The sequence below is a fragment of the Haliotis rufescens genome, unplaced genomic scaffold, assembly GCF_023055435.1.
Source record: "Haliotis rufescens isolate VD_foot unplaced genomic scaffold, xgHalRufe1.0.p SCAF_7, whole genome shotgun sequence".
Taxonomy (NCBI): domain Eukaryota; kingdom Metazoa; phylum Mollusca; class Gastropoda; order Lepetellida; family Haliotidae; genus Haliotis; species Haliotis rufescens.
Window position 1 is genome coordinate 29,567,575 of NW_025964361.1, and position 12,637 is coordinate 29,580,211.

Below are 12,637 nucleotides of genomic sequence, written 5' to 3' on the forward strand. Positions count from 1 at the left end.
GTGACTGATATTGTGAGCAACTCGCCATGCCTTGCCATGTGGTATAATGACCCGATCAGCAAGATCACATGATAGGCCCAACTACCACACCCTCGTTGAAGTCCACTCTGTGAATAGCAGTCATTGCTACAAACTATTGTGACTTCACACACTGCTCCAATAAGCACACCCTGACATTCCAGATCATTTGTAATGACTCATAAGTAAGTGCCCCTGTATAAGAACGAAGCTTTACATATTTTCTTGTGTATGTTGGTTGGTTGGTTGGTTGGTTGGTTTGTTTAACGCCGGACTCAGCAATATTCAAGCTATATGACGGCGGTCTGTAAATAATCGAGTCTGGACCAGACAATCCAGTGATTGACATCATGAGCATCGATCCAGGCAATTGGGATTGATGACATGCATCAACCAAGTCAGCGAGCCTGACCGCCCGATCCTGATAGTCGCCTCTTACGACAAGCATAGCATGGGTTGCTGAAGACCTATTCTACCCCGGATCTTCACTGACATCTTGTGTATGTAATAGAAAACAGTTGTGTAAAAGGGGCATATAATAGCATTAGAATTATTATTGAAAACATTTTAGTTCATCCACATTTGAACTCGCTACCGCACAATTTCTGAAAACATATTTACCTTGTGGATGGTTTTATTACGTGCCCCCTTTGTCAGTTTTCAAAACGCACAGTGTGCTGATTTTAGTGAATACGGTATTTCTTCCAGGAACCTGGATATGCTAAATGTTAACACCCTCCATTTACAGCACCAGTCATACACATACATGTATTCTAACATCAGTCTCGGCGATACCACTCTAGAACAGACATGAGTATATATCAGGTCACACATTGCTTCCAGTAGAGTCTCGGGTTCCATGTTATGATAAATTGTACAGTGAAAGTCAAGCTGAAAGATTTGACAGCAGACGTGTATACCATGGACCGTTCAGTACACGTTCACACAATGGGCCATTCAGTACACACGTCTACACGATGGACCGTTCAGCAGACCTGTCTATATGATGGACCATTTAGTACACCTGTCTACACGATGAACCATTTAGTACACCTGTCTACACGATGAACCATTTAGTACTAACATGTACATGATGGACCGTTCAGCAGACCTGTCTATACGATGGACCGATCAGCAGACGTGTATACGATGTACCGTTCAGTACACGTTCACACAATGGGCCATTCAGTACGCACATCTACACGATGGACCGTTCAGCAAACCTGTCTATATGATGGACCATTAAGTACACCTGTCTATATGATGGACCATTAAGTACACCTGTCTACAAGATGAACCATTTAGTACACCTGTCTGCACAATGGATCATTTAGTACACCTGTTTACACGATGGACCGTTCAGCAGACCTGTCTACACGATGGACCGTTCAGCAGACCTGTCTAAGCGATGGACCGTTCAGCAGACCTGTCTAAGCGATGGACCGTTCAGCAGACCTGTCTACACGATGGACCGTTCAGCAGACCTGTCTACACGATGGACCGTTCAGCAGACCTGTCTACACGATGGACCGTTCAGCAGACCTGTCTACACGATGGACCGTTCAGCAGACATGTCTAAGCGATGGACCGTTCAGCAGACCTGTCTACACGATGGACCGTTCAGCAGACCTGTCTACACGATGGACCGTTCAGCAGACCTGTCTACACGATGGACCGTTCAGCAGACCTGTCTACACGATGGACCGTTCAGCAGACCTGTCTACGCGATGGACCGTTCAGCAGACCTGTCTAAGCGATGGACCGTTCAGCAGACCTGTCTAAGCGATGGACCGTTCAGCAGACCTGTCTACACGATGGACCGTTCAGCAGACCTGTCTACACGATGGACCGTTCAGCAGACCTGTCTATGCGATGGACCGTTCAGCAGACCTGTCTAAGCGATGGACCGTTCAGCAGACCTGTCAACACGATGGACCGTTCAGCAGATCTGTCTACGCGATGGACCGTTCAGCAGACCTGTCTTAGTGATGGACCGTTCAGCACACCTGTCTACGCGATGGACCGTTCAGCAGACCTGTCTACGCGATGGACCGTTCAGCAGACCTGTCTACGCGATGGACCGTTCAGCAGACCTGTCTACGCGATGGACCGTTCAGCAGACCTGTCTACGCGATGGACCGTTCAGCAGACCTGTCTACGCGATGGACCGTTCAGCAGACCTGTCTAAGCGATGGACCGTTCAGCAGACCTGTCTAAGCGATGAACCGTCCAGCAGACCTGTCTACACGATGGACCGTCCAGCAGACCTGTCTACACGATGGACCGTTCAGCAGACCTGTCTACACCATAGACCGTTCAGCAGACCTGTTCCGCGATGGACCGTTCAGCAGACATGTCTACACGATGGACCGTTCAGCAGACCTGTCTACACGATGGACCGTTCATCAGACCTGTCTACGCGATGGACTGTCGATGGGAGGCATCCTCTACATGACTCTGGGGGTACAGGCCGGTTGTACCATCTGCTAACATCCCAATACACCAGCCTGGCCGACCTATGGCCTGCAATTACAGTGCAAGACATAACATTATTTGCAAAGGTTGATCAATAAGTACATTTACATATTATATTTGAAATTGGTTAAAACTAACCGAACAGACTTTCTTTTTGACTAAGTCGCATCTTTTAGGAATATACCAAAATTCACATACCACTCCACAAATGAAAAGAAAGGGCATGTAAAGTTGCAATGCAATGATGTCAAAGTGATTGAATGTTTAACCTTGCACTCAAATTGACCACAGCCAAAGAATTCAGTCCTTTGATTGTTGTTATTTATAGATTGAATATCTATAATCAGTGGACTCTGATAAGACGAACACAGTTCACTACAGCACTTCAGGTCACTGGAACATCCAAGTCCGCAACCTTAGCCACTAGTCCAAAGGTTTTCTTGTATAACTTACTTTGCTCATTTCCTTGATAAAACTTCCTTCTTCAAAACTTAGCTCCCCCTTGCCCTCAGGCACATGGCTCTTCACTGCTCTTCGCAGGGTCTTCTTCTTATTGGCACCCCTGTCAGGAGCAAAAGTGAGTGAGTAAGTGAGTATGGTTTTACGCAACCTTTAGCAATATTCCAGCAATATCACAGCAGGGGACACCAGAAATGAGCTTCATACACTGTACCCATGTGGGGAAACGAACCTGTGTCATCGGCATGATGAGAGAACACTTTAACCACTAGGCTACCCGACCGCCCCTCAGGAGCAAAAGAATATTATGGATATTAGTTTGGAAGACATGCTATATCAAAACATGGTAGTACTTTTAAATCACATTAAGTGAAATAAATTAAGAATAGATAAATAAAAGCAACAAAACCCCTTCCATTGTACGATTCTGACATTGCTGGAACATGATTTGTTTGGTGTAAGATGGCAGCCTGTAAACAATTGAGTCTGGACTAGACAAACTAGTTCTGCGCCTGTGGAATTTATATAAATATATACATAATATTTTTTTACTAAACGCCTAGGCAAGTCTAGATCAAACTAAACCAAGTCTAGTTTCCTTGATTCCACTATGAAAACAGCAGAAGACGAAAGATTCTTTTGAAGAAAAGAAAAAGAAAAATTATTTTAAAGAAATATTTTCATTGACTAAGTGTTAGTCTATAGACAAACCAGTGACTGGTATTATGAGCAACGGGCCATGCCTTAGTGGCATGTTGACACACTACTAATAAAGTCACCGAACCTGATCGACTTAACCAATGTGTATGACAAGCATAGGCTGCTGGTGACCAAATCTAGCTCAGAATCCCCAAGGATGTCTGGACTATTAAGTGACAGTGGTGTCCTATCATTAACAGACCAACAGGGCACAAGGACACTGAAATACAATCTGAGGTTTAGTTCCAGGTGTTGTAACTGGTACCCTGTGTGAAACCGAGACATGTCTCCATGTAATTAGGGTATTCAAAACCTGTTAGGTTGACACATATCATAAAATTAGCAGGAAAGTAATCTTTTCTACTTGAATCAAACTTGCAAAGATTGCAATTTTACCTACTTAGACCACACCTTTTTAATTTTATGTTTCACAGATTTATTCCAGCTTTTCCACACAAGGTCGGTTAAAATAAAATTAAAATAAATAGCTATGTCAGTCATTTATTTTTTATATAAAAGTCATTTAAGCATTGAGTTAAAACCGTAACTGGCTTCTCGAATCACTGATGTAGACATGGAATTTATATATAACATTTTATATTGTATAAGAGGGTGCATATTACTAGCAGGAGACATAATAAAAATAAATATTTTTATGTTTCATTTATTTCTTTTCCAGCTGCTTTTCAGTAGGGGTGGTGAGCCCATGAAACAAACAATATATTTTAAGTGTGGCCTTAAGTAGTTTCAGTTAACAGGACACCAATGAACATATGGAGACAACAACTACACTTACTCTCCATCTAGGTTCACCAGCCTCTGGGTTTTGGATGGTGGGGATTTGGGAGGCGGTGGTCTTGCAGGAGGAACTGGAGACCGTTCCTTCCTGGGTGAACGTGGCTTCTTAACAGGAGGGGTTGGTTTTTCTGGCACTGGCACTGGAGGCTGATCATCCATGCTGGTATTCACAGACTCTTCAGGGGAGTCCTCTGACTGACCATTTGGAACTTCTGGAAGACCATTAGAAGGTGCTGATGGTTCAGAAGAACAGTCATCAGACAGTTCCGGATCACTATCCAGAGGTTCCGTTTGAGCAGGTGGAGGTTCTGGCAGACCATTAGAAGGCTCGATGTGGTCAGCAGAAGGCTCTGTATCACCACTGATGGGTTGTATGAGCTCCAGCTGGCTATTGTAGGGTTCTGACAAATCACTGACAAGGTCTGGTTCAGGAGCAGCATCTACCGATTGTAGAGGATTGTCCTCAGCTGAGTCCACATCATCAACTTCTCCATTAGCACCTGTTTTTGTGTCTAGTTCTTGGTCATCACTCTCACCAATATCTTGTCCCAAGATGATATTACCAGAGTTAGAATCACCATCAGAATCATCACTCATGTCACCATTTGTCAGAGGGGTATCACAATTCTCTCCACCAATCTCAGGAATATTTGTACTCTGTCCATCATGAGCATGCTGGTGTTCCTCACGGTCAGGTTCTGGATTGGCCGCAACCTCTTCAAGGCTGCTTCCACTTTGACCTGTATCACTTTCATCACACACAGGACTCACATTCACACTATCACTGGCAACAGCGGACGCAGATAAGGTTTCTGGATGTTGCTGTCTTGTCTGCACTTCAGGACTACAAGAATCTGATGCCACTGGTGGAGGAACTGACATGTCTTTGTGAGAAGAAAACTTATCAATCTCCTTGATGATATGAGACACCCTACCACTCACCCCTTCAGGGGGAACATCTATCGCTGTTGGTGGGCTGATTATTTTGGGTTTTGGAAGTGTCGGAGGGGGAATTCTCTGCGGTTTTTGAGGAGCAGGTTTCTTGGCAAGGAGACTGTTGATTGGATCCTTATCCATGTCATTATTATGATCCAAGTTATTTGTGGGTGGACTTAAAACAGGACTGGCAATAATAACCTTATCTGAACCAGGATTGGAGTCATATGTGGCTGGACTTAAAACAGAACTGTCAATAACCTTATCTGTACCAGGATCTGATTTATCAGTTGGTGATGTAGATGAAAGAGGACTGATAACTTTATCTGCATCCAAGTCTTTGTCCTCTGAGTCTTTGTCCTCTGGATCTGTGGATACAATGTGAGCAGGTGCCTCTCCACCCTTATCTTGCTCAGGTACAGTTGGAACAGAAGAAGCTTCTTCCACTGTTTCCTCCACTGCCTGGACAGCAGGTGCTTTATTCTTTGCCTCCTTATTAATCACTTGGTATATAGGTGCATCATCCATGGGTCTTTGTACTGGGGGTGAAACTGGGATAAGTGGGGAATCAACAACAGGGGGTGAAAGGGAAGGCCCTGTTTCCACCTGATACACAGGACTGCCTGGGAAGGGTACAGAATATCCATCCTCCGTAGGACTAGCAGTAGATCTGGAGTCCGACATAGCACTAGGAGTTTCCTCTGGCCGAGTATTAATGGTTGGCACTAGGGACTGATCATGAGGGCTCCTACCAGACAGTTGGGCTCTCTCTGGTGTTTTTTCTCGAGGACTCGGTTTCGGAACAGTTTGTGCTGGTTTGTTTGGCACCATTTCTCCTGGGCATGATACTGGCCTGTCTATTGAAGGGCTGCGCACGTGACTCATAGCCTTGGGAGGCAGCACTACAGGTGGAACCTTCCTTGGGGTCAGGTGCTGAGTATGATCACCTGGATGGATACCAGCTGTTTGAAGGCTGTTCTCACTCTTTGTAATATTCACAGAATTAGATGGGGACCTACTAAGATCGGTATCTGTCTTTTTGAGGTATTTTCCTGAAATACTGTTAGATGATTGCACTTTGCCAGCAGTGTTACCACGCACATTAATCTTGGGAGGTGGTGGCCTTGGGGGAGCAGGACGAGTCGATGGTCGAGAGTTTATTGCCAGGTTTTGAAGTCGTGAGGACTGCCGGGGTATCCGGATCACTTTAGGCTTGGCAAACCTTCTGGGTAAAACTGGTTTCTCTCCTGGTTTGAGCTTAGACTCTGAAGGAGCTGCTGAGGATGTGGCAACAGTTGTGGGTACCAGTTCCTGCATAGGAGAACCTGGCTGACTTGTGACAGGAGACTTTTGACTGTTATTACGCTTAGGAGGAGCGGGTGCTGGTCTTTTAGGCCTGGGGTTAGAAGGTGTTTCCATCAAGCCTGGACTGAGTCTCTTATTGTTGTGATTGGCTTGATCCTTTCCTTGAGTATTCAGCAGGACATTGTGGAGTTCACTCTTGAAGCTGGAGGTTGTCTGGAGGTTGTGTTGGCGATCAGGTATTTTGAGCGGTTTAAGTGGTTTTGGTTTTGGTGGGGGTGGAGCTCTCCGAGCGGGCTTCGGTTTCGGATCACCGAAGGTTGAGTTGAAGGTGGAGTTGATGCTGTTGTTGCTGGTGATGTCAGATATGTCCTCCTCCATCATTCTACTCCGGTCTTCTGCTGAGCTAAGGACGCTAGACACGTCTGATTTACTGTCGTCATCTCTGCTGGTGTCCAATATCTGAAATACACAGGCAAACGTGAGGGGCTTGTATAAGATCTTCTATGTAATGGCTTGTTTCAGTTTAGGATCATGATGATTCATAAGGGTGATTATGACAATACAAAATACATATGTCTTGTTCTTATTTAACGAGACAATAACCCCATCTTGCTATACAAGCTGACTGCTGTTTATAACTTGATGTTATAGATGGGATTGAAAAAGCTGACCAGTGTATTGACTTATGTATCATGTTATGACCAGTGCATCGAGATATGTATCATATCGTGACCAGTGCATTGAGATATGTATCACATTGTGAAAAGTGTATTGAGATATGTATCGTATCATGACCAGTCTATCGAGAAGAATACCATATCGTTTATTGTATCATAACTAGTGTCAACATACATGACCATTGTTTCGAGAAGAGTATCGTATCGTAACGAGTATCAAGATATGCATCGTATCGTTACCAATGTATAGAGAATAGTAACGTATTGTTATTTAAACATTCAAATTCATTTATATATTGGAAGACAGTGGATGACGTTATATGTTTCCAAGAAAATTGACACCACCCGTCTTGCAGAGTATGGACAAAAGAAAATCTAAATTGTTCTTATAGATATTGATGAAACTTACTATTGCATTAGTGTGGTATCTATTTTGACAACCAATTGGTATGGTTTTTTTGGTCAAATTTGTGATTGAGAAAAAAATATATGCATCAAGAAAGTTATCAATAGTAAAGAGTCTTATCCAATACAATTTGCCAACATTTTCAAACAATCAGATTACAGCACACACTCCCTGTTGTTTTACAATAGGTAAACATGATAATCCATAAGATTCCACATGAATCAGTTCTGGACCCATTTGCACAAAGCGATCTTAGCACTAAGATGATCGTAACTTACAATAGTCGTAGCGCTAAGATCGCTTTGTGCAAGTGGGCCCTGCATGTCACAGCCTATTATTGCCTACACATGTGAGTGTGGTCATCCACAGCTTGACCCCTACTGACCTCGAGGTAGGACCCAGGCAGCCATCCAACCTCCTCCCCGCGACTTCCCAACCACCAGCCATTGTCCAGCGTCTCATAGATGATGACGATGTCGCCAATGTCGAAGGTCAGATCTGTCTCAGAGTAGCCGGGGTAGGGATGAAGGGCACGATGTTCTAAAAGCAGATATATGTAATCAAATTTCAAACAAATATCTCTAATCGTAATGAACAAACCTGAAGCTTCTAAAGACTGAATGACCAATTTCCTCAAAATGTTCCACCCAGAGTAATGTTAGCATGACGAGGATATTCATGTCATAAAGTGAACAAACCTATTCCAAGCCACTCCTGATCCGATGCCCTGGTTTTGTTAGGCGCCAGCTGATCATAGGTGATGGGACAGGAATGAGTGCTCTCCCCTGATATGGAGGCCGTGTCAGACGGAATCTGTGAGACAAGGAATTTATTGCATGTTTAGGCTTAAAAAAATAAAAGAATTGGTTCTCAAGCAATGGTTTTTGAAAATATAGTGCTGGCGGGCGGTGTCTTTTTTTTGTTGTACAAATTAGTATGTAACCAATAAACAGTTGTGTAATCAATAAAACAATTGTGCACAATCAACCTGGGAAAGGGCCTCCCTACATAAATGTATTCCTTGATGAGTAAAATACTGGAATACAAGTTGGACTTGGAATATCTAAGGATTTTTTATATATCTTTTTAAAAATTGAAATAAAAAACGAAACGTGCAGCAAACTTTATGATGATACGGTAAAATACTGGAATACAAGTTGGACTTGGAATATCTAAGGATTTTTTATATATCTTTTTAAAAATTGAAATAAAAAACGAAACGTGCAGCAAACTTTATGATGATACGGGCGGTGCCTAAGAACCAAGACTATTATTTTTTTTAGCCTTATATACCAGTGTAACTGGTGAAGATATGGCTGTTATACCTGAACACTTCAATGTGATCATATTACAAGTGCTCATACAAACCAGGTAAGCATTAGGGCCGAATAAACTGACCAATCTTAGCCTTTCTGCCTATGACACATAAACAATATTGACACAAACAAAATTATTTTGACCTTGAACGAATGAAGCTTACATAAATAACAAACCACACCAGCAATGGTTATAGCTTTATCAACATTATCTTTCAAAACACAGCAACATTTAGACAAGAACAAATTTCATAAGAAACATAGCTGTTTTTTTAATCCTAATAATATCTGACATGTTAATAGCAACCTATGACACTTAGAGTATGTGCCGAAGAAAACGCCAATTCCAATACATAACTTCCCAACAGAGGATGTAGTGACTGACCTCGTCAACATAGACGGCTGGGAACCACCCTTCCTCCCTGTCAGCTTCCTTCCTTCCATGCATCCACCCATTGCGGTCCTTCTCCCATGCTCGCAGGATGTCCCCTTCCTGTATGGAGAGCTCTCCCTTGGAGGACCCCTGGTAGGCAAACAGTGCTCGGTACAGCCTCCCTGAAACAGAAGCCAACGCCTTAACGTCTTCTCATATTTAGTTGTTGTTTGTTGTTTAACGCCGCCCTCAGCAATTTTCCAGATATATGACGGCAGTCTGTAAAATAATCGAGTCTGGACCAGACAATCCAGTGATTGACATCATGAGCATTGATCCACGCAATTGGAATCGATGACATGCATCAACCAAGTCAGCAAGCCTGACCACCCGATCCTGTTAGTATTTGTCTACTGAGAGGTTTTCCAAAATCATAGGACTGCATGACTAACATGTTTAAAACATTATTTTCTTAGTGATCTGTTGACTAGAGAAGAAACAATAAAATATCATACATGTTCATATATTGAATTTTGAGCCAAATATTTCATAAGACCAACTAACAAATAAAAGCCCTAATAATGGTGGGTTTATTTTTAAGTGAGGTGAAATCAGGTTTAATGTCCTATTCAAGATTATTGCACTTATACAGCGACATGCATGCACGTGTGTGTGTGTGTGTGTGACTGGTTGTTTCCAGATTAATGCCAGTTTTATAGTGCCAGCCCACTGAGATACCATGCCGCAGTTTAACATGGATATCCCAATCAGACACAGTATACTGACTCTTAGATTAATGTGCTAAATGCTGAGTGCCAGGCAGGGCAACAACAAGTACTGTACCATCTTTTAACGTCTGTTGGTATGACGCTCAAACCACTGACCTCCCCTCCCTGGGCAGCGGCTCTATCTCATTTTTTAAAAGTTTAACCCGATATGTATAATAAAGGCAAGACAAAACAAACTTACCTGTAAAGTCATCAATAACACAATAATATATGCCATAAATGTAAAGTAAAAATTAAAATTTAGCAGCCATCATGACCTACTGATCTCCATCTCAATGTCTTTAATGTCAAAAACGAGAAATTTGACTTTTTGTTTGAATTCTTTTAAACAGATTCTGGTGACAAAATTTGCATAAATAAACATTCTCCCTCTATATTTATCAGCACAGCAAGCAATACTTTTACACAGAAAAAATATCTCACCATCATTAAACCATCTAATATCAGCTGAGTTGAGGCTGGGCAGAGCTGAGGTGCTAGCATACAGAGGGGGCACCTGCAATAGAGAGACACAAAGACTAGGGAGGATCAGTCAGGAAGGTGCTTTCAGCCTGTGCATCGAGACAATAAGTCCGGGAAAGCCTGTTCATGGGGGCAATAAGACTGGGAAAGCCTGTTCTTGGAGACAATAAGTCTGGAAAAGCCTGTTCTTGGAGACAATAAGTCTGGGAAAGCCTGTTCTTGGAGACAATAAGTCTGGGAAAGCCTGTTCTGTGCATGGGGACAATAAGTCTGGGAAAGCCTGTTCTTGGAGACAATAAGTCTGGGAAAGCCTGTTCTGTGCATGGGGACAATAAGTCTGGGAAAGCCTGTTCTTGGAGACAATAAGTCTGGGAAAGCCTGTTCTGTGCATGGAGACAGTAAGTCTGGGAAAGCCTGTTCATGGAGACAGTAAGTCTGGAAAAGCCTCTTCTGTGCATGGAGGCAATAAGACAGGGAAAACATCTAGGATCAACAACATTTGTGAAGGGTCAGAACTGGACATCTTGGACATCAGGCTACTCTCATTTGAAACTTGAATGTGAAGGTCAAATACGGGGGACAAGAAGTCATTGCTTACCTGTTGCAGAATGAATACATTAGGCTTAAATAAATAATTCTATGAACATATGAATGTAATGAAATCCACACTACTCCCATGGGCAATTCCTGCATTTGTAAAATTCTCTCTCAGATAATTTACTGCCTACAACACACTACATTTGGTTTCCCCTCTGGAAACGATGGTTTTCAAACATTGTTTGCTGGTCCAGGGTACCGTTGTACAAAGAGATCGTAACTCGCATACCTTAACATAGAGTTATGAGCGCTAGGGTTGTTTTGTACAGCACCTAGCACTGGGCCTACGAGACATGATCAAGAAAGTCATTATTCCAGCTTTGTGGGCATGATATGTTGGAATGTGTGGCAAGCCTGTTAAATAGATGTACATTCATTTCTCTGTGCCCTTTTTGGAACAAACTGTCCAAGTGGGCCCACAGTGGTGGACACAGAAAGTCAGGAGTGAAACTCATGACCTTGATCAACCAATCAGTGACAAGGATAATATTTTCTGATGTTAACGATGTTACTCACGGGATAATCAGGGGACTGGCAATAGGGGGACACAGCTGTTGCGGACTTCTTCCGGTTGCGTTCCCGCTTCTTCAGCATGAAGGAGCTGACTCGGGACCTCTTGGTCTGTGGCCCTTCTTCTCCATCTCCAGCTTTAGAGAAGATCATAGACAACTCATTACTGTCACCTTACAACTCATGACATTACTGTCACCTTACAACTCATGACATTACTGTCACCATACAACTCATGACATTGACCACCTCCGCCTAAAACAAGGACTGGTCAGCTCAGAGTCAGTTTACTCTGTCTAACAGAGATATATAGCACTATAAAAAAGGTATTAGCCCGGACTAGTACAAGCAGCCACACACAGCCACACACAGCCACACACACACACACCTGCATGCACGTCGCTACATAAGTGCTATAATCTTTGACGCAACATTAAACCCTATTTCACCTCACATCATGACATTGACATCATCTTTATCATCTGATCCACCCTGATGACCCACCTGTCTTACTCTCCTCTACATAGCACCCAGGGAACCACCCTAAAGACCCATCCTGGCTCTCCCCAAACTGTGACCCATCCTGGCTCTCCCCAAACTGTGACCCACCTGTCTTACTCTCCTCTACATAGCACCCAGGGTACCACCCCAAAGACCCATCCTGGCTCTCCCCAAACTGTGACCGACACCGATGACCCACCTGTCTTACTCTCCTCTACATAGCACCCAGGGAACCACCCCAAAGACCCATCCAGGCTCTCCCCAAACTGTGACCCATCCCGATGACCCACCTGTATTACTCTCCTCTACATAGCACC

General features: G+C 43.3%; 1 protein-coding gene across 9 annotated transcripts in view; it reads right to left on the reverse strand.

Annotated features, from left to right (window-relative positions):
- Positions 1-386: 386 nt before the first annotated feature.
- The window catches only part of LOC124148123 (nascent polypeptide-associated complex subunit alpha, muscle-specific form-like), a 65,898-nt gene continuing 53,647 nt past the window's right edge, over positions 387-12,637 (reverse strand). For 6 of the 9 annotated variants that reach the window (XM_046519068.2, XM_046519070.2, XM_048387398.1 and 3 more), the window contains 8 exons: positions 11,826-11,956; positions 10,674-10,746; positions 9,475-9,644; positions 8,472-8,586; positions 8,159-8,313; positions 4,448-7,149; positions 2,947-3,055; positions 387-2,541 (listed from right to left, as the gene is read on the reverse strand). In XM_046519068.2, the coding sequence (XP_046375024.2) occupies positions 2,434-2,541; positions 2,947-3,055; positions 4,448-7,149; positions 8,159-8,313; positions 8,472-8,586; positions 9,475-9,644; positions 10,674-10,746; positions 11,826-11,956 (3,563 nt within the window). In that variant the 3' untranslated portion in view covers positions 387-2,433. The remainder of the gene's footprint in view (positions 2,542-2,946; positions 3,056-4,447; positions 7,150-8,158; positions 8,314-8,471; positions 8,587-9,474; positions 9,645-10,673; positions 10,747-11,825; positions 11,957-12,637) is intronic. The other 3 variants (XR_007218939.1, XR_007218938.1, XM_048387399.1) reach the window with 3 other exon arrangements.